Source organism: Passer domesticus, chromosome 3 (genome assembly GCF_036417665.1).
Source record: "Passer domesticus isolate bPasDom1 chromosome 3, bPasDom1.hap1, whole genome shotgun sequence".
Classification (NCBI taxonomy): domain Eukaryota; kingdom Metazoa; phylum Chordata; class Aves; order Passeriformes; family Passeridae; genus Passer; species Passer domesticus.
This window is the reverse complement of record NC_087476.1, coordinates 97,311,227-97,336,477: the sequence shown is the minus strand read 5'-3', so window position 1 is coordinate 97,336,477 and position 25,251 is coordinate 97,311,227. Positions and strand designations below refer to the sequence as shown.

The 25,251-nt window shown below is 39.5% G+C and overlaps 1 protein-coding gene across 9 annotated transcripts in view; it reads left to right on the top strand.

Annotated features, from left to right (window-relative positions):
* DAAM2 (dishevelled associated activator of morphogenesis 2) overlaps positions 1-25,251 on the top strand; it is a 204,453-nt gene that overhangs the window by 129,933 nt on the left and 49,269 nt on the right. For all 9 annotated transcript variants that reach the window (XM_064414530.1, XM_064414537.1, XM_064414529.1 and 6 more), the window contains 9 exons: positions 3,277-3,371; positions 9,574-9,907; positions 17,856-17,966; positions 19,043-19,146; positions 20,363-20,429; positions 21,338-21,455; positions 22,917-23,055; positions 24,485-24,543; positions 24,921-25,105. In XM_064414530.1, coding sequence (XP_064270600.1) covers positions 3,277-3,371; positions 9,574-9,907; positions 17,856-17,966; positions 19,043-19,146; positions 20,363-20,429; positions 21,338-21,455; positions 22,917-23,055; positions 24,485-24,543; positions 24,921-25,105 — 1,212 coding nt within the window. The remainder of the gene's footprint in view (positions 1-3,276; positions 3,372-9,573; positions 9,908-17,855; positions 17,967-19,042; positions 19,147-20,362; positions 20,430-21,337; positions 21,456-22,916; positions 23,056-24,484; positions 24,544-24,920; positions 25,106-25,251) is intronic.

The window sequence follows — 25,251 nt, the reverse complement described above, 5'->3', positions numbered from 1 at the left end:
TCCTGGGGAGGAAAAATTCTGACAGCATTGTGTTGCTTTTATGATCTTAGCTGTGCATACATTTTCACAGACTTTCAGGTGAGAAGTTGTTGAAAATCCAGCTTTTCTGGAGAGGTGGCTCAGTCGAGATTGTGAGATGGGTCAAGATTAATAAATACAGCTGTAACCAGGCCCTTTTCCTTGATTCAGAAAACATTTATTTAAGGCAGTGCAGCTTCACAGGAGGTTAAAAACATATATCTTTCAGCAGAATTTAGCAGGTGGATGATAACTTTCTCCTCTAAGTTAGATGACATATGTTACTTTAAACTTACTTGCATAAAAGTTCAAGTTTTTATAAAATTACATCTATTCATAGTTTGTGATTTATAATTTTTTCAACTATATTTATTCTAGTAACAATTTATTTTATTAGTTTAACTTAAATGTAGTTAGAGATATGGTGCACCTTGAATTTCAGCTGACTATAATGAGAAGTCAGAATATCCAGGCTGTTTTTTCGCTCTTCATTCTTTTTGTTTCTTACCTTTTTCATTTCACATGCGTGAGCTATGAAGTAAAATTAGGTCTGTTATACAGTGTATTGTTGATGCTGGTTTATGCCTTTTCCTTCTTTTTCTCTCTCTCTCTTTCCCCCACATGCTGTCATCATGGTCTTTGTATTTTCCTTCCCAGCAGTTTTGGGGCATGATTAGCCATTAGGATAAGGTGCAGGGGAAAATTTATGCTTTTTAAAAAAACTAAACTATTTCATTTTATGTGGAGGCAAAATTTCAAAATAATTTCTTATGCTACCTGAAGCTTTACATATAAAATTCCACATGAATGATTGCTTTCACAAATTCTTGAATTTTTTTAGCTGGCAATTCAAATAAATAGATGCTGTACTTTCTGAGGTGATGCACTTGATCTGGAAAACTTCAAATATACAAAATATATTTATTAAAAGAGCCCTATGTATACACTATCTTTTAGGCACCAGAAGAGGACCTGGCACTCTTTTGCTTCTCCTTCCTAGTAGTTTGGTTAACTGATGGTAACTATCTGCCTCCTGAGCCCAGCAGACATTAGTCCTCGAGTGCAGTTTGTGCTTCAGGAAAGCAATTCATCAGTCAGCCACGTGAATGAAATCCAACCTCAAATAATGACAGTTTCCTCCCCTCTGTCTCCCAGGGACAGTTATGTTTTTTATAACTCTTGCCGAGAAAGCCATTTCACAATGCAAACCCAGTCTCTTTAGTGAGGGCATGAGGATTTGAATTCCTGGCCATTCACAGGAGTGAGAAATGAAGGGCTCTTGGCTGCCTGCAGCTTTAGAAAAGGGGTTTTCCATAGTCACCCTCTGTTGCAAAAGCAGGATTATTTGTATTTGTTTCATTTGGAAATGGGCCTTTTTCACTCTGAACGAAGTACTGTTGAGCACCTTCCTACCATCCATTTGCTTTCCCCTGCAGTGGCTCAGAGGACAAATTAAGCCATTGGAGGAAGGGAACTTTTCAAAGGAGCATTCACGGGCCAAAGGAAAGATGACCAGATGGGCTGTCACCCAAGAAAATACAAATCAAGCCCCAAATCACACCCGAAGACTTTGCCATCCATAATGCCTGTTCAGGATTTCTGTTTATTTTTCGAAGAGGGGGATCATTTATGGCTTGGCTTAAGAATTTCAATTTATGTTTCTGGCTGTCGGGGGATGCTGGCAAAAGATAAAACATCATCAGCTCATTTTCCATCAGTAGCGCTCTGTCATTCCATTAGGGCAGGAAATAGCTTGCTCTGTGACTGAGTGAATTTGACTTTAGCGTGGATCAGAGAGAGGACCCCTAGAGTTAAACACATCTCCCCATGCCAGCTGTTCAGCATAAGACAGCAACGGCGTGCAGCCAAATGGCCACCCTCAGGATCCGACATGTGCTGGCATCACATGACTTGCAAAAGCCAGCACTGGGAGCCCTTCCAAGGGAAGTGAGGTGTTGGGCTGGTGGCGAGGATGGAGGAGGTTAAAGGAGGTTCCAGTGAGAGAAAGCTTTTCTTTGGTGCTTGCTAAACAGTAAAACAAAGACTGAAATATTTTGCTGTGGTGAGCCATAATTGTAGCTACTCAGATTCCACCACAGAGAGGTACAATATCAGATCCCTGATAGATGATACTAGTTTAATTGGGTTATTCATTTGAGAATGGGTTCAGAGCTGCTTTCCAGATACCACTGAGTGATATCCACAAGAAGTCCTGCCAAAAAGAGAGTCATTTATCCTCTCATTTTACAGTTTGAGCGACTAAGAAGACATAGCTATAGGCTAAGAATTTCCAGCATTAAGTCTTGACTTTTTCAAAAGACACACATGGGACTTGTGAGCCTGAGTGATATATGCAAAGGGCACTGCAGAGTCTTGCTTCATATGACAAGGTTGCAGTGGTGCTGAGTGTAAATCTGGAACCGTAATTTTCTGATACACCAGTTTTTAAAAGGTTTATCTGACTTTGAGAACCATAATTTTTTGTGTGTATTCTACTTATTGTCTCTCACCTTAATTTGCAGTCTCTCACAGCAACTTCAGTTCCAGTTGACTGCAAGCTCTAGTATTTGCAAGCTGCATAAGGGGGGAAATCTAGGCTTCGTGTGTTTCAGTTTACTTGTTAAAAAAAAAAAGGGATGGAGATTTTCATGATGCTCTAGCTTTTTGCAGTAAGTGTTCCTAATTAGTAAGGGAAAAGTGTATAGGGAACACCACTATCTTAAAACTGGTGATATAATTTGCATGGGGAAGAAAAGTCAAACTTGTATACACAGAAAATGTAATTCAGGGTACTTGCAGGCTTTCTAGTCACTTGAAGAAGATTTTTTTGAAACCTGACACATAAGTCTGGTTTGTTTTTTTTTTCCCCTCCACCCCAAATCCCTCCAGTCATGTCACTCTAATAAAAGATATTGCCTCTCCCTACAAACTTTGCCTCACACGTCCATACATCACCACAGCAGATTGCTGCTCTAAATTAGGTACAGTTTTCTGCGGGCATACTGGCAACTGTGATTTTTGGGGGGTAATCTGAGAACCCTAGTTTAGCCAGTGTGGCAAAGTGATATGCTGCTGCCAGTCCACATGAGCAGCCTCATCTGGATTCAGTTTTGTAGCTGAGGCACTGCTTTCCTAGTGAGAGGTCAGCTGGCACCTCTGCATGTGTTGATGGGATAGTTGTTTTTCATAATTCCTGACCTGTCTCTTAGCTTCCATGCAGCTCAGGCTTTCCTAATTGCCACCTTCTTTTGTGAACAGATGCAGACTCTGTATGCTTTTGATGAAGAAGAAACAGAAATGAAAAATAAAATAGTTGAAGACTTGAAGACAGCTCTGCGGACTCAGCCCATGAGGTAATGTTGTTCGCCTTTCATCACAATTCACTGCCTCCCAACGGTCAGATGTGACACCACCAAGAGAGGCAAGGACAGAAACCTCATTGTCCCACCTCACACAACCCTCTCTGAGATTTCAGACAATCCTCAGAGAGCCCTGCAGTCCCCAGTCTGAGCCTGCCCAGTTAGGAGGCTAACTAATGTCACACTAATGGTGAAACATATAGTTTCAGGAAAAAAGACAAAGTCTACTGTGAAAAATCTGTGGCAGATATTTGCAAACGCAAGTAATGACTGTGAAGATCAGATTTTAGTCTTCATAGCCCCCTGCACATCCCATGTAATTTGATTCACTTTGGGCAAAGTCTCAGCCTCTACTCTGAACTTTGAATTTAAGCTTCCCCTTATCTTTAGTAATGGGAACTGTTTAGTACAAAGCAGCTAATCCATCTGACATCACCTGGTTTGGCATTCTTCCCATTCTGTGTTGTATCTGTGGCATAGAAAAATGTAAAGAGACTTTATTGTGTACTGTCTTTGAAGGTAAGTTCATCTTTCTTTTTCTGGGAACAAAGTTCTAAACAATAACAAACTAACTAGCACAGAAACCTTTTGAATTTAACACTTGGAAGAACAGTGTGGAGAAACAATAACTTTAGTTGATATGATTTCAGGAAACACTTAATCAAAAAATTCCAAATGATTTTTATATTGGCCAAATACTTTTGCACCCACACCATGCTGAAGTCATAGTTTCAGAGAGCTTCAGTAAGGCCTAACGAAATACAGTTCTCTTTTGGGGAGGGGATCCTAACCAAACAAATGAAATAAATCAATAAAAACAATCCAGAAAATAATCCCAAAGAATTTTCATTGCAGTTACTTTGACTTGAAGATTTTTTGGGACTTCTTGCAGAGCTAAGTGCTGACTGCTTTTCCCTTTAATCATCTTTAAAAAAATTTACTGGATACAGCTTCTTTGGTTTTTACCTATGTTTATTTTGTGTTTTGATGGGCATTAAGGAAGCACAAAATCATTCTGGTGCTCCTCAAGCATAAAGATATATCAGGCTTTGGAATTTTACATGTGGATAGAGTGAATGCTTTTAACGTGGAAGCAGAGAAGTTGTGGCCTATACTGAGACCTAAGTCAAGAGTGACTGTTTGATGCTCTCTATCACTCTCCTAAAGCAGAGATCTATGTGAAAATGGAAGCTAAGGCAACTGTCAAGCTTCCAACTCTCTCCAGGCTTTTAAACCAAGGTCATGTGCTATTGAGACTTGATATAGCAAAATTACTGCATTGACGTGGAGCTGGTTTGATGATGCTCTGTGAAGGTGACAGCTTTCATTGATTGTAGCCACAGCAGCAGGGCCTCTTTGCTTTGTCCAGCAAAGCAAACACTTTGGTGGCCACTATTGGTTGTTCTGCTGTGTCATTTTGAATAGACAGCCCGAACTCCTTGTTGAGGGCAAAGCAATAGAGAAGAAGAAAGCGCAATGAGCATTTGAGCAAATTCTTTTGCTCAAAGCCTTGCAAGATTTTTCTTCTCCAACCTGTATTGCATCTGCTGGATCCCCTTGACAGCAGCCTGTTGCTTCATCTGTTTGTAATAACCCTGAAAAGCACAAGCATCTATGGGCTGCCCTATAAAGTCTTCTCAATCACTGGCGATGGTTGTGGGGCTTAAAAAAAAAACCAACAAAAAACAGTTAAGCCAAGCCAAATTTTGAGTTAAGTCCTGTGTCTCAACTAATTTCCAGCAACTCAATTCGATAGCTGCCAAATGGGCTGCATGCCTGTGCCTGATCAACAAGCCAATTTCTTCTTGATGGGAAGGTTGCAGTAGAGAGGCCCTCAGCTCCATCAAATCCCTCTCATAAGCAGTATGATACCTCAGCCTTCAAAATACTAGTCTTTCTAGTTTAATTTGGATATCAAATTGTGTTTTCTTTGCCACTTCTATTCATCAGGCCTCTGAAGAAAATAGAGACCTAAATTCACACAGGATGAACTGTCTGGAATCCCTTTGTGATAGCAGGTTACACAGGGGCTCTGACAGCTTACCAATAGGCTCCTCTGCTTGAATTCTCTGATCCAAAGGGATCAAAAGAAGAAAAATACATGCATTTGGCTCTCTGTTTTATTTTACTGTAAACTGTGTCTCTTCTAGTAGATAATGCAGAGTAATTACCAAGCTCTGTCTCTATTCCAACCCACCAGTTCTAACAGTAAAAAGTAAAGCAGCCTTATCCAAGCTCAAATTCCTATCCTTGTTGTAGAAAATGGGGTAGGAGTATCCTTGGGGCAATTTGTGGTCCCCTTTGAGCAAGTGGACCTTGTTTGGTATCTAGGAGCTGCCCAAAAATAATAAAACCAGGTTATGTCCTAGTGCAAAGGAACAATCCCAGCCACAGAGAACAAAAATGCTACATCTGCATCTTGTAAAGAAACACATTTTCTTTCAGGTTTGTAAAAACTCAGAACTATAAACAATTGTGATGACAAACTGTTGGACAGAAGCAGTGGGAGAAGGGCTTTTCATTTGGTATTTTAGTGCTGCAAAATGGAGGTTCAGAAGTGCAGCAAAAGCAAAAACTTAAAAGGGACTGGGAAAGAAATTGCTTTTTGGAGCCTTGAGAAATACCTCCTTTAGTCTGAGTCATCACTCATTCTTTTTACTGTCTGCATTTCTCCTTTTGTTGTATTCACATTTACCTCCTGCTATTTTTTGTTTGATTTAGCAGTGCTGCATCCAGGTGCATACTGAAGAGGATCAGTTATGCAACCAGCAAGCAAAATCCATGATGCTGAGTTTTTCAGCAGTTCAGTAGTTATCAGGATTATGTGTGCCCCCTGGTTCAAAAACTAATGCTGCAGGGAAGTGTAGCCTTGCCTGTTAACAGGGTGGGGACATCCTGCTCTCTGCACACCCACAGTATATGATCTTTCTGTCTTTCCTGAGCTGGATCAAGTCTTACAGGGAAGCTGTACCCCCAACACTTGGAATCCATCAGTGGGTCAGTTCCTCTTTGGCCACCACATCTGTATTTGGATGAAAGGTTTATTGTTAGAGCTAGCTAACTCATTCTGATCTGCACTCTCTAAAACTTGAAAGGCAAAGAGGTGCCCTGCCTTTTAAAGTGTGCTAAACTGGTCAAGTGAGAGTCTGAGGTGAGGTTAGTCTTTAATTTGCTTGTTTAGCACCTACTAAAACACACTCTGCTTTATTTACATTTCAGTATTTGAATGTGTGAGCCAGAATGCATTGGCAAATATGTTTAACTTTACACCTCCCAGTCTAGAACAAGACCTTACTTTGCAGCACAGGGCCTGTGTAGGACAGGAGTTAGTTACACGTGTGCTGTGTGCTGTGTACTGTGTACGAGAAGGTTCTTGACTTAAATAAGTTGACTTTGCTGTTGCACATACACACAGATACCTGCACAGAGGCAGACAGATGTATGAACACCAACAGTGTGAGGATTGTGGCTCTCAGGCTGTCGGCTAAACTCCCACTCCTTTTTCTACCTTCCACAGACATTTACTCACACACCTCCCCACACCGAACAAATCCTCATACTGAGAGTATCTGTTGGGCCAGGAACTGCTTTCACCATTTCTTTACCTCCCCCAGCATGGTTTCTGGCTTTTCTGGAGAATAAGAAATAAAGTGTTTAGAAAAAGGAAGATGAAAATCATAATTTGATTCCTGCTCCTGACTGGAGTTGAAATAGAAGGGTGATTTCTTGCTATTGAGTAACACAACTCACTGTTTGCTCTCTGGGCTAGGAATAGTACAGGAAAGTCCCAACATTGTTTTAAATTATGTCATTAATCAAGTTTTGTGACACACACTGCTTTCCAGCGCATGCCTTCTTTTTGCAATGACCTCATCCTAAGAGTCTGAGAAAAATTGCACTGCCAATTTAGTGAGAGTTTGTACTTAATTGGGACAATGTGACTTTTGTGCATTTACCTTTTTTTTTTCACATAGTCATCAGAGCATGCAAAAATACATGAAAATTGTAGTGCCTTCCTTGTCTTGTCGTGATTGTGTGCTCAATCCCAAAGTGCATTTAGGAGACCCTTTGCTCTGCTGCTTCTTATGATGTTTCCATCAGTATTGCTCTGTAACTTCAGAAATATATTCATCTTAAGTCTTCCCTCAGCCCTGGAAGTTAAAAAAAACAGGGGAAAAAAAATTTCTCCCAACCCCCAAAAGACAGAGGGAACAGATAAAGTATAGAATGGAACTTTGAAGGTAAGGAGAAGAATTTAAAGTAGCCCATCCATAGTAAAGATAACAGTAACTCCACTCTTTATAGGCCCAGGAAATTGATCAGAAGTCATTTGCATCATTGTTTAGTAGCATGCTGAGTTTGTGCCTATTTTTTTTCCAAATAAATCCTTTGCCGCAAGTCTTCTAGCTATGAGTGCACTTGTTTCAGTCTTCTTTGTCAAGGTAGCAGCTAAATGCATTGTAGAAACTTAACTAAATCTGAATCTTTCTGTAATCAGTTTGAATAACAAACTGCTTTGGCTGACTTCCTGGTGCACATTGTTGATGCTGCTCTCAAGCCTGTCGAGAGTGGGTCTTTTGCTCCTATGATTTGTTAGGGTAGACAAAATGATGCATCCACAGAATGTGCAAGCAGAGCTTGCAAAGTTGGCAGATTGTCTTAGCAGGGTTCAGTTTTCATTTTTGGTGTGCATGTGTTCCTGTGTGTGCCCTTACTCTGATAGTCACTTTGAAATTCAGTTTTTAACAAAACCCAAACATTAGACCGAACCTTTGTTGAATGAACCAGGCTTTTCCATATTTTTGGTCAAATTGCTGGCTCACATAAACTGAAAGTTGGCAAATCTGTGAGCACAGTGAGTGTAACTTTCAGGTAGACTCTGAAAATTCCTTTGTGGTGTGGAGCGTAACCATCAAAAGGCCATACATGTGTCAAATCCATATTATCCAGAGAAATATAAGTATGGCTTGGGTTTCTCTTGCTGGTACCGGGACATGAATGGAGACCACTGAAATTTGGTCTTTTGGTCTATTATTACTGATTATAAGTAACAGCATGTCATGGACAGAAAAAGAAAGATGGTGCATTAGGGAACAAGAGGGACTGCGTAAAAGTGCAATGACACAGAATTTTGGTACTTTTAATTTGTTACACAGTTGGCAATTATTAGCAACCTTTTCAGTTGCTTGAAGTGTCTTTCTATATTGTGCTGTTCAAAGTGTGGCCATGGACAAATCATTGCTGGTGTACCTTTTTATAGACTGAAAATTCAAGTGAGATGCACATGGCTTTGCATTCAGATATTCCAAAAACTGTACCTACCTGAGCAACATGTTAGAGGAGGCAAAAAATGCGATCTCAGGAAATTATTTGCAGCTCTTTCCATGTCTTTGAATCCCCATTTTTAATCCTGGGAACTTCAAACAAAACATTGCTAGACTGATTGGTTTGAACTAACTTACCTAATTCCATCCTTTTCTAGGGATTTGTCCTGAGGGCTGTTTACATGGTCTAAACTGACCCATCGGGATTTTTTAACCCTGGTTTTCCACAAAAGCAGAGGAGCTTTTACCATTTACAGAAGCACATGCCACTTTTAAATATAACATGTTCCTACACATATGTCATGGGATTGGAGTGTGAAGGCAGTACGGCTGACGCACGGAGTGGGAATGAGTTCCCCTTTGTCACTGTGCCCAAATCCTGGAGGTGGAACCTCTAAACAGTATTGGCTGAAAGTTAGAGCTAAGCCTAAAAATGGTTTTCAAGGTAATCTGAACTCATAACTAGAAGTGTGGTGACAAGTCTGTGTGTTGGGTGTATTAGCACGTATGTAAGATGGAACAATTCAAAAGAATCCCTTCGGCCTTGAAAATGCAGCAGCTGTTGAGGTGAACCACAGCAGTGTTTGGTGGTAACTGCAACAAAGAACACAGAGACCAAACAGAAGTGTAAGATGATAGCATATAATTACCCTGAAACTATGTAACACACCATTATTAGCTGGAATGTTTTCTCTCTTGGTTTGTTTGCTTTGTTTTTCTTAAATACCTGGGAATTGTTCTGTGAGTTTAGGCTGAAAACTAGCCAGGTTTTAAGGATCTGGGGTTGAATAATATGGTGTCTTTTGAATAAAGTGCCTTTGGTCTGTTTTCCTTGTTTTTCCAACTTGTTTTTTTGGTTTTTCTCTCTTCAGGTTTGTGACCAGGTTTATTGAGCTGGATGGCCTGAGCTGTTTGCTGAACTTCCTGAAGAGCATGGACTACGAGACTTCGGAGAGCCGCATCCACACATCCGTTATAGGGTGTATCAAGGCACTGATGAACAACTCCCAAGGACGGGCTCATGTCCTGGCCCATCCTGAAAGTATCAACATCATATCCCAGAGCTTACGGACTGAGAACATAAAGACCAAGATTGCTGTGCTGGAGATCCTAGGGGCTGTCTGTTTGGTACCAGATGGTCACAAAAAAGTCTTGCAAGCCATGCTTCACTACCAAGTCTATGCTGCAGAAAGGACAAGATTCCAGGTAAAAGCAGGATACTTGGACAGAAATACCCAGAATGAGGAATCCCTGCCAGGAATGATTTTTGAGTGCATATATTGCAAATTTGCTAAGTAGTAAAAAGATAATATTTATCATTTTGTTTTAGGAACGGAAATTCCTCAAGTTATTACCATATGTGCATATTTATACTTATATTTAAAGACATTGCTTGTCATTAGTACTAACTTAAAATTCCGTATATTTTGCCTGAAAATGGAAGTCTGCTTTGCTAAATGAAAGCTGATTATCTGCTCATACTCTAGCTTGATGGCATTTCTAGGATGGTAATGATTTGTTCTGTCCTAGAAGCTGAAGCCACAGAATTTCAGGAGCCTCTGATTTTAAATCCTTAATTTAGTAATGAAAGAATTGTGGATTAAATAATGGAGATGAAGAATTAAATTATGTATAGTGGAGGCACTTCACTTGCAATTTAGCAGTCAGCTTGTGAATCGTCATTACTTAACAATTGTTGGCTCAAATAATTCCCATTCAGATCACAGAAGAGAAATGCATTCTCAGAGACCTTGAAGTAGGTCAGTGACAGGCTTTTATTGTGGAAACTACTGGCTGCTACTATAATGTTCCTCTTCCCAGTGAACTTAGCACCTTTACCAAAAGATAGTGGAAAATCTGTTGTGGTGTGTGAAGCTGGGGCTCCTTAACTTTGGGATAATCTAAGCCATTTACTGTCCTTCCTTAGATAAAATCATTAGAGTTGTGTTGTGCCAACAAGCATGGGTTCCCAATGCCTGACACTCATTATCTCCTACCTCTTTCTCAGCTAATGGATTTTAGGCTAATAAAATAGTGAATGGGGAAAGAGTCTGTGCTGATGGACAATAGCTGCCAATGTTTGTGTTAGAACCAAATACACTATGGGATTCACTGACTGTGACTCAGACCTGGGACAGGGATGCAGGAGATCTTGATTTGGTATTAACCTGTATTTGGCATTGTCAGGTCCATGCCTTGATGTGCACTGCCTCATTTGCATTGCTTGTGTATTCAGACTTGATGTGTGTCTTCAATATGCAAGCGTGACACATATGATGTATGGCTCCAGAAGTGGGGGCCTTTTGGCCTCAGTTGGAAGCTCTTGAGACTACTTCAATAGAGAAAGTTATAATTGTAATAAAACTTGGAAGGTGAAGAGATTACAGCTGGAGTCATAAGACTGTGTCACCATTCTTTAGTACAGGAGGAAGATAGGAATGAGCAGTGCAGGTGCAGGAAGTAAACCATGTACATGAGCTATGATGTGGAGATTATTGGGTACTGCCTATGGAGAGGAAGGAAAACATTTAAAGTCAGTTTGTTCTCTAGTAATTAGCCAAAATAAAGAAACCTTCCTGAATTAATATGACATTCTTTTATACCTGGGAGACAGGTGGGGGATAACTTGAGCTGCTGTTGAAAAAGCAGTAACTCATAAGCCTAACTGTACTTGTGGTCCTGTGTTAACTTGCCCTTACTGGACCAATTGACTCTGCTTAATAAGCCCTTATGGACAGATGCTGAGTTTACCCTAGTCGAGTCTTCTCTCTCTCTCTGTTTCTGTGTTGATTTAAAAGTTACTGAATAACTGAGGTAAGACACTGCTGGGTAAAATGTGGTAGCTTTTGAGGAATCTGGTGGAATGATTTGCAGGTGCTTACCAGTCTCTTACGCTTGTGAAAAATACTTTGCCTAAATGCTGCGCTTGTCAAAAGACTTTTTCATTCAGGAAAAAATGAAAGATAAATGGATACTCTTATTTCTCAAGTAAAACAAAACAAAAAAAAAAGAAGCCCCACCCAGCCCCCAAAATTATTTAGCAGAAGGAATGTGTTCTTGTTTGCAATTACTAATACTTGTGTTTAGAGACTGAAATGGGATTTTCCGATACACTCAGCAATAGCTTGAATTTAATTTTGAGGAGGCAAGTGTTCATCCAAAGACATTCCTCATCCATCTCCAGTTATTCTTCTAACAGAGAGACTGGGGATTTTTAAATCCTGAGGAAAAAAATGTGGTCATGGTCTTTCTTACGTTTTAGAGGAAGTTTCTCTGATACTCTAGCTCTTAAAATTAAGAGTGTTCCATCTCTTTGCCTCTTGCCCTCCTGCACCACTGTCTCAGAATAGTTTTGCAGCTTATTGTCAGGAAAAGTATCCACTGTAACTTGAATATGGGAAGCCATTTTGAAAGAAGGATGAGCTGAAAATGCTTGCTTTTTACCTTTCCTGTATGCTTCAAAGATGTAGTGTACAATGAAAGCCTTTTCCTATCCTCTTTTAATCCTAGTCCTGAATGTAATCTTTATAACCCAGAGTTTGCAAGTATCTGAAGAGATACTTTGGATGTGAAACAGAACCCTTTGGGGGCTGTGTTTCCTGCAGCTTGAGCATCTAGCAGCATCATTTGGTATATTGAAGTGTCCAGAAAGTGTGGAGCATGCAGCAACTTCATATTTTGCAGCTTGACTTTGACCAGCCACACCTAAACACTGTTATGTTGAAAGTTATCCACCACAAGTGGCAAATCTGGCAGAACCCAAAAACAAGAATTTTCTCTGTGAAAGTTATAAAACTGTGGACTAAACTGTAGGAACAGGAGAAACTATTCGGAGTAGAAATTTATTCCTTTGCCTCTGTGGTCCATCCTTGCAGACTGATCCTAATTGGTGGGGGGAAGGAAAGCTGGGAACTGTAAAGGCACTGCTGTCTTTATATCTAGCTCTGCAAGACAGCAGCCAAATTAGAGACACAATATGTAAGAGGGAAGTAATGTCAAATTTTGGAAGTCAGCTCAGTTCTTGGGAAGTGAAAGTGCAGGTCTTTCTGGAAATTGTACTGAGCTCACTTTTATTGGAATGTCCAACAAATAACTTACAGGTGAGGCTGATCTCTGACAATATCAGTGCCAATGTTGCTTTTCCTTAAGTTGCCTTCCTGACAGCAGTGGTTGAAAATATTTGTCATCCTGTTTAGCCGTCTTACTGTCAATTTATTCCTCCTCATCTGTGAAGCTGGCATTTTGTATACTATCTGTTTGGCTTTATTTTCAACTCTTGTAGGTAGCAGTAAACCTAGGTGTCCCATTCTCCTTCATGTCACTTGTGGTGAACAGCACTATGTCTGTTGGGGATTCAGGAGGTTAATGTAATTAACACTAATACAGATTGACTTTTCCCCAAAATATTTTTTTTCCTTTTGAAGAGGCATATCATTGTGAGAAGTAATAATTTGGGGTACATGGTTCTGCTTCCACTCCTTTTTGTAAGAAGAAGAGAGGTTCAGAATGATTTACTGAGAACTATCTAAAACTTGAGCTCCTGAATAACTTGCTGCTGACACCTTTAGATTGAAACAGTGATTATTTCCAGTGTGCACAAGTGTGGTGGAGTGTAGAGATCATGTATTTAACACAGCAACATAAAACATGGCATATTTTGTTGAATGTGAGAAATTATTGCCAGTCAATGTCAAACACAACTCCTGCTACCTGGTACAGCTGCCAAAAGTTGTCAGAAGACTCAGCAACTGGTGAATTAGTGGAAAAGGAAAGCTGTGACTTAAGCTGTGTATGGCTCTTACCTGATTTACATTAACTCTGTCCTGCAATAGCTCCTATTACTTGAATAGAAAACTTATAGTTTTATGCTAGGGTATCTGAAGTCAAAATTCAAATGACAGTGAAATTCTTGAGCATTATGCATGCTTTTAGTCCCAATTAACTTAACTAAATTGCACCAAGTAATATCAACTGAAACCATTAATCAAACAGTACTGAAATGCTTCATAAAGGGTGTCTTTGCCTCCTGATGTGTTCTCTCTTTTTAATTTTTTTTTATTAAGTGAATGGAAAATATAAATAGAACTTATATGAATATGAAGGAGTATTTCCTTATGGAAAAAAAATAAATCAGACTTTACTCTGAATTGAAACTGAGGTAAAACACTATTTCTTTCTAAATTGCCAGCATTTAATCTACTGACTACAAATGTCAGGCCCTAACCTCAGTCAGGATTCACTTTAAAGACCTGGGGAGATTCTCCACAATTTACTCTTTTTTGTTGAGGTTCCAGTCTTCACTCAATTACCTTTTCATACCGCAACTTCATCCTGTCTCTTTGATATTCAATGTATTAATAAGTCTATCAGAATCATCCTTTCACTTGCAACAAGATTCTATATTTTGTTTGTGTCTCAATTTATATAGTCACTATTCCTATTTTCTCATATTTGCTGTGTCTTCTTGCCTGAACTCTTCCCTTTGCTTGCTTTAATTATTGATCCTTCTTTTATAATGCACTTCTGCTTGGAATGATTCTCACTTTAATGTCCAAAAGGGATATTCCTTGAAAATTGTCCTCTTCAGAGTAATACTCTTTCTGTACTCAAATACCACAGTAGTATTAGGGCATGCCTTCAATCTCCTCCCTGAGGCAATCTGGAAAACTCTGTCTTCATCCAATTGTTTGAAACATGCTACTTTGCCTACAAATCCTACTCTGCCCCTTAAAGAACAGAGATGAAAGAAAACACTTGAAATCCAAACAGTAAATCCTCAGGGCAGAAATGTGGAATCAGGAAGATGAGCTCTTGTCCTTGCTGGGATTTTTTTCCATGTGCTTAGTGTAAGTCTGTCACTGGCTCACTGTGTGAACATAAAAACATTACTTTGTCTTTTTTTTTTTTTCTTGTGAAGATGGAGTTTTATAAAATGCTATGAAAACTGAGAAAGAAGAGTCTCTGATTTTAAAGTCATGAATGTCTGAATTATCCTATGTATGACAGGTTTCCCTTGTGAAAGAGGCACACTCTTTCTCTCCCCTAAGCTGTTGCCTTTATTGTTATGATTTCTGCTTCCCCTCCTTTTCTCTGTCATGACATTGTATCACATTATACTTTTTAACATGCCATGTTTTGAGACAAAACTAATATTGCAAAGTCGTAATGCTCTCTTGGCCCAAAAAAAGTTTATCAGGATGTTCCAGTGCTCTTCTAGCATAGCTTGCTATTTAAAACACTGGTCTAGCTGTGGATCCGTGTGGAGAGAAAGAATTTTCCTTTTAGTCTTCAGAGAACCTAGGTGTTAGATACTGTCTGAAAGAAGCTGATTTTGCTTCCCAGTGGAAATATTAACTGGGCTGCTTTGGGCAGAAAGCTCTTGTTTTCCTTCTTAATGCTGCTAGAAATGTTGAAGCTTGAGATGAATGAATAAAGAAAGTTTGATATTGTCAGTTGAAAAGGTGGAGGCCAGGAGCATTCCTTCCAGAGCCCCCTTGCCTGGTTTTTGTCAAACACTGTCAGTACAGACTATAATTTGTAAGGAGAAAGCTGATCAATTTGGAATTGTAGTAGAGGATCTAACAGGGAACAAATTAAAAGGCTGTATTCACCCTTGATTTCCTTCTTCCCTTTAGGGCTCAACCAAAGTCTTTTGAGGTTTGCTGCAGATTGAATAAAACCCTACTGGTTGTCAGTGATGAGGAATAATGGGATTAAGTGAGGAAAGTTTTGCTTAAATAGTAGGAAAACCCTTTATAATCGTAAGATCAATTTGGCCACAGAACTGGCTGCCAAGAGGTATGGTGAAATCTTTTTCACAGGAAATGTTCAAGTGAAGATTTGAACCTCAGCCATTTGCAAAGAGTTGGAGATATTGGAGTTTGGCCACAGTATGTGGGTGTAGACTGATTTTTAGGAATTGCAAGAACTTAGTGTTTCCTTCTCAAGATGAACAATTACATGAAGATGTGCTTCTCTTCAATTGGATTAGTGCAACACAAAGTTTTGGGTTTCTTGCCCTGAATTTGGTTTGCCTCCCATTGCATTCTGCTCCTAGTTCAGTGTTCTGAATTGGGAGATAGAAAACTTTTGTTAGCATCCTGCAACCTGTCTGGATGCTGTACCTGATATGCTGTTTCATAGATTCTACCATGTTCCTACAAATCTGTGGGAAAGTATGATAGGAATGAAGTCTCTGAAGAAAACCAGAAAAACCATCCTTGGTTTTGCTGCTTCTGTAGTGATGGCTAATTAAATTATGCCAAGAAGGCACATGTGTTTTGGATTTCAGTGTCAAATCTGGCAGTAACAGAATAGAATCATCTCATTTATTTCACTTCTGCTTGTTGGTCAAGTTGAACAGTTAGTTTTGTTGGTGAATTTAAAGACTCCTCAGATAATTTTTGATTGTCACTGTTAGAGATAGGATGGTGGATTGAGCTGACCGCTAGTCTGGCTCAGTAGAGCATTTCATGTGCTTTTGTGTAAGACTCGTTCCCATTTATAGCAAAATATTATTTGGTCATAACACAGTTACTGGGGTGTTGGATAAGATTGAAACTCAAATGCCTGGAGTAGGGAAATTTGAAAATTCCAGATGGGAAATTTAGAACCAGTAAGAGAAAGGAGTTTATGAAATCAAGCTTGTTTGAGAATGAACATACCATGCTCAGATGTGAAAACAGCTGTCAGTAGCAGTGTACGATTGGTCAAAATATTTTTGCACAAAAATAAGCATGAAGCCAGGAGGTTATTCTTTCCCCTGAAAAATATACAGGAGGATATTCCTCCTATTTCTTGAGACATATCTCTGTGGCTTTCTATAGGAAACAAGACAGACCTATAGTGAGTAGCAGAGGAAAGATTTTGCTATGACTGAACACTTTCAGTAACCAGGGACAAAAACTGACTAGAGGAAAATGAACTTCGTTACTCAGCATCATAGCTTCAAAATGTTATTTAGATGGTCTGCTGAGCCAAACACAAAAAAGTTATTTTTGTCTTTGTTACCCCTTTATGGTCAAAACTTCTTAGGGAGACTAAAAAGAATTCTCTCTTTTTTAGTGTGATAGCAAAACAAATACATGAGTGTAAGGCATTTATTATTTATGCTGGAGTGAGACTCATACAGCTGAACTCACAGATCTCAAGTGGAATTTGTTACTCTTTCAATAAGGAAAATCATCCTTGGAATTATGAACTGATCATAGAAGATCCTGAAGAGACTATTAATGGTGATCAGCACAAAGCTGAAAGTAGAGTTGCTTTCATGGCTAATCAGTTTCTGCATATAACCTCTTTGGTAAATATTCAAGCGTAATTAATCCTGAATAAGGCAAAGGCCACCAGTGTTACTTATCTAGTCTTTTTCTCTTTTGTCTCCTGATGTTCACAAGATTATGGTAAAATATCAGTATGTATGCAGAAATTAGACCAAAAGCATTCCTGTGCTGAACACCCCCTGTGGGTTGGTTAACAGCCTCCAGGGAGAACTTCCAGCAGCCTTTCAATAAACAGAGCTTATAAGAAAGATGGAGAAAGGCATTTTACCAGAGCCTGTGGTGACAGGACAAGGGCTAAAGGGTTTAAACTATAAAATGCTAGAGATTAAATGGGTAAAAGGAAGAGGGTGCTTTTATGATGACAGTGAAAAGGCAGTAGAACAGGTTGGCCAGAGATGTTTTAGATGCCTCATCCCTGGAAGTGTTCGAGGCCAAGCTAGATGGGGCTTTGAGGAGCCTGATTTGGCAGAAAGATGTTCCTGCCTGTGGCAGGGGAGTCAGGACTAGATGGTCTTTAAAGGTCATTTTTAAGCCGAACCATTCCATGAGTCTGTAACATGGAAACTGGAGTTTATCCGCACTTCCAATGGAGGTGTGTAATTGAACTTTGAGCTTTGGAGCTGTATGCACAGGGGATATTCCTGTTATTTGAAAATCCCTAAATGGAGTTTACCAAGAGGTGATAATTGTCTGCTTCATGTTAAAGGTGGTAAGTGAAGGAACAAGGATAAATCTTTCAAGGTTCAGGCATAGGCTTCATTGCTCAAAAGACAGCTTCTTTTTACAATTATCTCCCCCTGTATGCAGAAGTGCAATCTATCCTGCAAGAAATTAGCTTATGTCCTCTAACCCAGCTTGCTGTTCTGTTTCAGTCATTGTTAAATGAGCTAGACCGAAGCATGGGGCGATACCGAGATGAAGTAAACCTCAAAACAGCCATCATGTCCTTTATCAATGCTGTTCTGAATGCAGGTGCTGGTGAGGTGAGTCACTGCCCTGGAAATTCTTTCTAAAATGTTATGTTTAAATTAGTTTACCTTGGAAATAGTTAGTAGATTAAATCACAAATCTTGTGGTCGCGAGTGGATATATTTTGTGGAAAATAGTGCTTAATTGTTAAGATCAGTCTTATAATGTCTTCCTGTCTTCCACATTGTTTCATTTCGAGCTTCTTCTATGTAACATAGACTACTTACACTGGAGATTACTTTGGGTTGTTGGTTGGTTGGTTTGTGGAGTTTCTTTTTTTTCTTTTTCTTTTTTTTTTTTTGGTATGTTTTAAGAACTGCAAAGCATTTACCTTTTTATTCCAGCCTTTTTAGAAAATATTTTGGTTTACCTTCAGAAATGTTTAGACATGTTAAGTTGTTTTGACTCAAAGCCAAAGTCAAAGCATTTTAATTTTAAAATATCAAAGGGAAACGTTTCAGGAAAAAGCCCAGTTGTTTCACTTTTATTAACAAGATTTCCTTTTGAATCTGAAGGATAGTTTAAACTAATTTATTTCATTAAAAGTGTTGCTTTTGTGACATTAGCTTTTTTTTTTTCTTTTTTTTTGGTAAAACCACAAAAGACAACAAGCTCATGAGAGCTATCTGACAATGTATTTGTCTCTGTTTCTGGGAATCCTGTAACATCCCACTGAATAGATGACAGAAGGTTTGTCAGAGTATGTGGTTTTATGTATATGGTTTCATGACAAATAAACAGAAAAAAAAAATAGGAGGAAGACTGCAATGCTGTTCATCTGTAACCAGGAGGGGAACTTCTAATGGACTAGCAGGGAAAATGCCAGTAGTTTCTGTTCCTTATGGAACAACATGCTGTCCTTATGACTGCATATGCAAAATTCATAGCACATAAATGTACTTTTAAGTGAAATGGAGGCAAAGGCATTAATTCCTTTTTTACTTACTTTACTAGAATTATTAATCCTGTGAATTTGGTGTCAGGATAGAGAATATTAAAAAGGAAGGAAATGAAGTTTTAAGTAAATGTTTTTAAAATGTGATTGACAGCTTTTGAAAATGAATAATTTGGTTTTCCCACATTTTTTAAGGACAATTTGGAGTTCCGATTGCATCTCCGATATGAGTTTCTAATGCTGGGAATTCAACCTGTCATTGACAAGCTCAGAGGACACGAGAATGCTACACTGGACAGGTAAGACTTATTTTCTGAGAACAGCTACTGATGAGCAGAAATACTTCTTAGAAACTCTTCTCTATTTGAGACAGCTGATTCTGTCTCTTCTTGAAACTGACTGCCTAAAAAAAACCCAAAAAAACCCTAAAAATATATATTTGTCCTGAAATTAACATCAGCAGATGAAGTGGGAAACATACATACCACACATACTAAGTTGGCAGAGGCTGTGGCAAAGGAGTTCCTCAATTGCTTTTCTTCTCAGTGGGGAATGGCAGTCTGAATGAAAAATACAAAAAATATTCTAATTGTTTTGTCTTGAAGCAAAACTGAAACAAAAGCCTGTCCTGGCAGGAGGCAGGGAAGCCAGTAGTTCATTGACTTCATTGTGACTGAGTATGTGTGGTCTAAGTGCAGGTTCTGAGTTTCCAAGTTGGATGACTGCAGTTTGCTGCAGAGCTGGAACTAGGAATGATGCTTTTGATCTGCAACATTATAAGCATGAATAAGAAAATCTGTCCTATAGATGATCTGTATTCCTTGGACAGTAACTAGGAGTGTTTAGGAGGGACTTAGTTGGATTTTACAAGTTAGGAGAATAACAAAGTTTTGAGAGGATCTCAGATGCCTGGATTACAAAGACTCTTGTACCAGATCTGTACAGGGGAATGTGCCACAGCCTTTCTCCACATCATCTGCTGTGCTCCAGTCTCTATGTAAGAAAAGTCCAGATGGTCAAATGTGTCACTCAGCAGGTCACCCAGATCCAGACATAGTCATGCTGCTGTGCTTGCTTATCAATATATATATCTAGAGGCTGTTGAGAACTGATCCACTGAATGCATTTCTGCTTCACTCTTTAAAAGAAACAACTTGTAATGATCCAATACCTGGCTAGTAAGTATGGTGTGGACTTCTTAGAACTGTAATATCACTGCAGGCATTGCATTCATCAAAACCAGAATATCCCTTTCCTATTTTAGGTTTATTTTTTTGCACCTTACCTCAACACAGTGTTAGAGAGTGTGTGCACCTCTGCCAGCCTTTTCTTTTGGCCTGTCACTGATCCGCTTGCCTTGCATACCTGTGACAGCACTTCATGTAGAAAGGCTTGCCAATTTCCACATGTTCTAGCTGAACTGAGGTTTTGCTGCTTCTCTAGTGACACACTTAGTTTAAGTCTGAATCATGTCATGAACCTTGGCAGATGTTTTGTTATTCTGTTTCCTCTTAGACATTTAGATTTCTTTGAGATGGTCAGAAATGAAGATGACCTGGAGCTTGCCAAGCGGTTTGACCTGGTAAGTTCTTCTTTGTAGTATGTGAACTTGCCAAAGCTGAACTTGCATCCATTTGGGATGCTTCTTGCACCTTTCCTTTGTGCTCCCTAAAACTAAGGTTTGACTATGATGCTGAGAGTGGCTGATGCTCTTGTTTTCACTGTTTCTCATTTAGCAAGCAGGAAGTTTGCACTGTGTGAACAGTGAAAACAGTGGTCACACAAAGGGCTTCTGATGAGTATCTTTGATAAAAAAATTTCTTTTGTTTGCCTGAATGTTCAGGAGTGAAGGTAGTTCTCAACCATGCTCTCAGCTTCTCAGTCCTGATCTGGATGCCTTCTAGTTTCAGACATCCCCTTTGCAGGACTATGGGTAAAGTTTGGGCTGTTTTCTGACTTTCTTCCCAGGATTGCATGTAACTCTGCTGACAACTGTTGCCACAGAGCCTGTGGACAGGATCAGTATTTCAGAATATATGGTTTAAAGACTGACATAGAGACAACCTCTAGCAAAAACCTCTAGCAAAAAGCTGTAGGGTCCTGAATGGTTCAGTCCTCTCTTTCTTTATGAGCAGCTCTTGCTGCACACACAGATATAGAACAACTGACCCCTTCTTGCTTAGCTTCTACTATTTGTGCCACCACTTTCTAGGACCCAAATGTTTTGCTTGCTCCAGAACAGTTCTTGGTGGTTTTGCATGGCTCCCACCTTTCTAGCCTTTTACTTTGGGGATCTTTTCCATACTGGATAGGGATGACAATGGTGGTGTCAAAGACCCTTGTGCCTGTTCCCGGAAGCTGCAGCTGGACCTGCCAGGAGACTTTGCAGAAGTCCAGTTGCTGGAATATTTGCTTGTCTTTGTATTGATTGGCTCTTTCACAGTTAATCAGGCTTTTACTATGGATGGTTTTTCTCTTCTCTCCCTTCAGATCCACATTGATACAAAAAGTGCCTCTCAGATGTTTGAATTGATCAAGAAGAGATTGAAGCATACAGATGCCTATCCCTATTTGTTATCCATCCTCCAGCACTGCTTGCAGATGCCATGTGAGTACGTTTACAGATTTCCAGAGCAAGGGGTATTGAAGAACTGGGTGAAACTGGTGTTCATAGATACCAGGGCACAAACTGCCATTGTCTCCTATTCAGTGCTTGGCTGTGGCTAATGAACTTGGTATCTTACACTGCAAAATTTTTGTTGCAATACTTAGGGCAGTAGTTTGACCTCTCTGCACTTGCAAGTAAAATTGAGTAGCTGAGTCATTCCAGTTAGTCACTGACAGAGCTTTTAATGATTTTAAATCAGAAGTTTTAAAAAAGAGCCCTTGTGCAATAGATCAGGGAATTCCCAGAAAGAGATAGCATTTGGAATATTAAAAAAAGACACTGAGGATTTTTTCTGGTGAAACAGTACAGTACTGAAAGCTGTTCTGCCACTGGGAAATTCCACAGTAAGTCTTCAGGATGCTATCTCATGGCTCTCTCAATGGAGAGCTCCCAAATGCAAAGTAAAAAATAATATTGGAATTTGTTTCCAAAGGTAGTGAAAAGAATCTTCTTGTTAACTGCAATAAAATAATTCAGTTATGCATCCAGAGTTTAACAGCAAGATCACTAAAGAACTGCCTGCCTTGATCCTCTTAGGTGTGAGGTGCTGGTCTTCCATGACTTTCATCCATATTTGAGCAGTCAAACCGAGAAAGGAACATGAGGGAGATGTACTGGGGTGTGCTTTTCAGCAAGTAATGTGATATGTGCTCAGGTTCTCATTAGATTCAAGTATGGCAATGCACAAATTTGAGAAATACTTTGTCTCAGTGGCCTCTTTGATATTAGTCTTTAGGAGAGAGCTTGAGCTTTATGTATTGACTGGGATTTTTGGTGGCAGAAAGATTAAATCCTGTTAGGCCAGGGTAGGATTGTACTGGAGCTGTTTTAAAGAATCTAAAGATCTAGGTTATGTAACGTAGAAAGTTGAGGTGGACATAATGTTGCTCTGGCTCTTCTGTTTGGATATCCATGGGATCAGTCTCTTTGGTTCAATTTCTCTTCTTTATCTCTGCACTTTCCAGTCATGTTTGTATGAATTTTTCATGCTGGTTAAATTTCACTGAACTGCAGATAACCACGCATGCAAATAGAACATCTCATTGTTTCTACAGTGACCTCAACATCAAGCCCCAGAAAACACTGAGTATTAGTTATCACAAGGAAATCCTTTTTATAGACATTTAGTGTGCAGCTTATAGCTAACCTGTCAAAAGGGTTGCATAGCCTGAATGTGCACATCAGGCACAAAGTTGCCTGTGCCTGTTATGAGCTGTCCCAGTTTGCCAGGTGTTTGTAAATAATCTGCTAGTAACTGTTCAGAGTTAGTCTTTGTGTTCTGTAATTCATCGCACACAGGACTGAGATGAAAGGTGAGGAAAGAATGTCAGTTTGTTGGCAGGTCTGTGCAGTTTGGCATGGAACTGGAAGATCTCATGGGCTGGTCTTTTTTCATTACAGATAAGAGAAATGGAGGAAACTTCCAGCAGTGGCAGCTGCTGGACAGAATACTCCAACAAATTGTTCTTCAGGATGAACGAGGAGATGATCCAGATATAGCTCCATTGGAAAACTTCAATGTCAAAAATATCATTAAAATGTAAGCTGCTTTAGTATTATTTATTTCTTTTATGCAGGTATAAGGATATGATCCATATGCAGATGCTTAAGAAATAAAATATCATATGTGAGACTTTCGTATTCAACTTACAGCTTCTCATTGTCTTGTTAAGTCATTTAGTCTTCTAAGTAGTTTCCTTCTAATGACATCTTAGCTTGGCAGTATTTCCTAGCAAAGTCCTTGTGTTTGACTTCAAGTAACTGTTATTGTGGTTAGAAGAGCAGAAAAAATGCTCATGACTTTATAACAAGGCTTCCTCATGTGCCTTTTTTAAATTTAGGATGCTCATAAAAGCTTTCCTTGATACTAAAAAGTAAAAATAATGTCATAATCTCTATGTAGATCTCATTCCTACTAGTGAGCACATGGTTGAGAAAGACTGCAAATAGGGGAACGCAGTCCCCACTTGGCACACAAAACCTCCTATCTCTTCGTAAAATGTCTGTTTACTTTCACCCACATACTTGGGTGAGGGCATTACCATTATTTTTTCCCATAGGATGCATCATTTGAGAAGTCTAGCTACATGAGCTGGCTCTCTTCTCAACTTCCCTGTTCTCAGTCCTTTTTTAGCCAAACTTTTGGATTCTTCATTTCATCCAACTGCCTCTGCAGGTAATTCATGGCCCATTACCCTTCCGAATTATCCACTGAAAAGAACATTTATAGAACATAAGTCCTATATGAAACCAAATTCTCCTATACTAAAAATTTTACAGTTCCTTTTGTTATAGGTGTGAGCCAAAATCTAAACTGATTTTTTGTATTGGAAAAATACAGTGGTGTTGGATACCAGACTTCATTGTAGATTTCATGCCTGATCTTCCCTTTCTGCTTTCATAGCTACTTCTCATTCTGCATATCTAATCAATCCCCAGCATGCCCTGCATATTTTCTGTCAGTAGTAGGAAATAGCTGTGCCACAATGAGATATGAGAATTGCCTTGTTACTGATGTATTACCCAAAAGAGAAGTGTTCTTCCTCGTTTTAAGAAAGAAAAAATAGAACCACAGAGATTAGAAAAAAACAATGGCAATCTGATCTTATATTAAGGATGGGGTAATTTGTAACCCTTAGCAGCTGTGATTACTTTAGTGATGACTTCTCTCTTTCATAATAAGTAGACTTGGCCTATTGAGGGCATTACCTAAAGACAGGAATGTATCACGACTTTCTTCCACAGACATTCCTTTATCCCTTTTTATGACATTGAGTAAAGAGGCATCCTTTTCCTATTAGCTGTAGGCTAGGGAGTAGAATCTGGATCCAGAAGGACCACTGGTGTGATCCTGTATAAACTTGTACACTTACCAGGTTGAGTTTCGCTGGTCAGTACACATCATGGCCACTTGTCTTTCAACCTGGGTAGCTCAGGAAAAGTTTAAATGATCTCACTTGATCTTTCAGGCTGGTGAATGAAAATGAGGTCAAGCAGTGGAGGGATCAGGCAGAGAAGTTCCGGAAAGGTGAGTTCATCCTCTGTGCTTAAGGCAAAGAAACTGATCCCAATTCACCCACAGAGCAGTGACCAGCAGAGCTGGGCACAACTTTTTCTTTTGCAGACATTTTGTGTCATGGTGATCAGTTTGTGTTTCACAGGATGGGGGTTCCTTTAGTCCTCACGTGAAGTGATTTTACAGTCCAACTGAAACTTAGGCATTGCTGTCTTGATCACTGAAGGTCATTGTCAAGACAGTCAGGATCTATTTTCTTTTTCTTGCTGTCATTATACATCCCTGCTTGAGCTGACAGAAGTGTCAGCTTTATTTCAGCATAACCTACATCTCCTCAGGGATTGTTCATGAGCTTTGTTTCATCAGTCCCACTTGTGTGTTCCCCCTAGACCACGCAGAGCTGATGAGCAGGCTAGAGAAGAAGGAGCGGGAATGTGAAACAAAGACCCAGGAGAAGGATGAAATGATGAAGACACTGAACAAAATGAAGGACAAGCTGCAGAAGGAATCCTTGGAGCTGCGCCAGACCCGAGACCAGATGAATGATCTGGTGGCTCAACTTAATGAGTTCTCGGTATGAGACTGGGAGCCTTCCCCGTCATTGTTTAAAGGCTGCTAACTAGTGAATGATGAACAAAAGCATGTTATGCATGAAGCACATCTGTGGTCATAACAGAGAATACTTAGAAGCTGCTCAGCTTTTAGCTGAGACCAAAATCC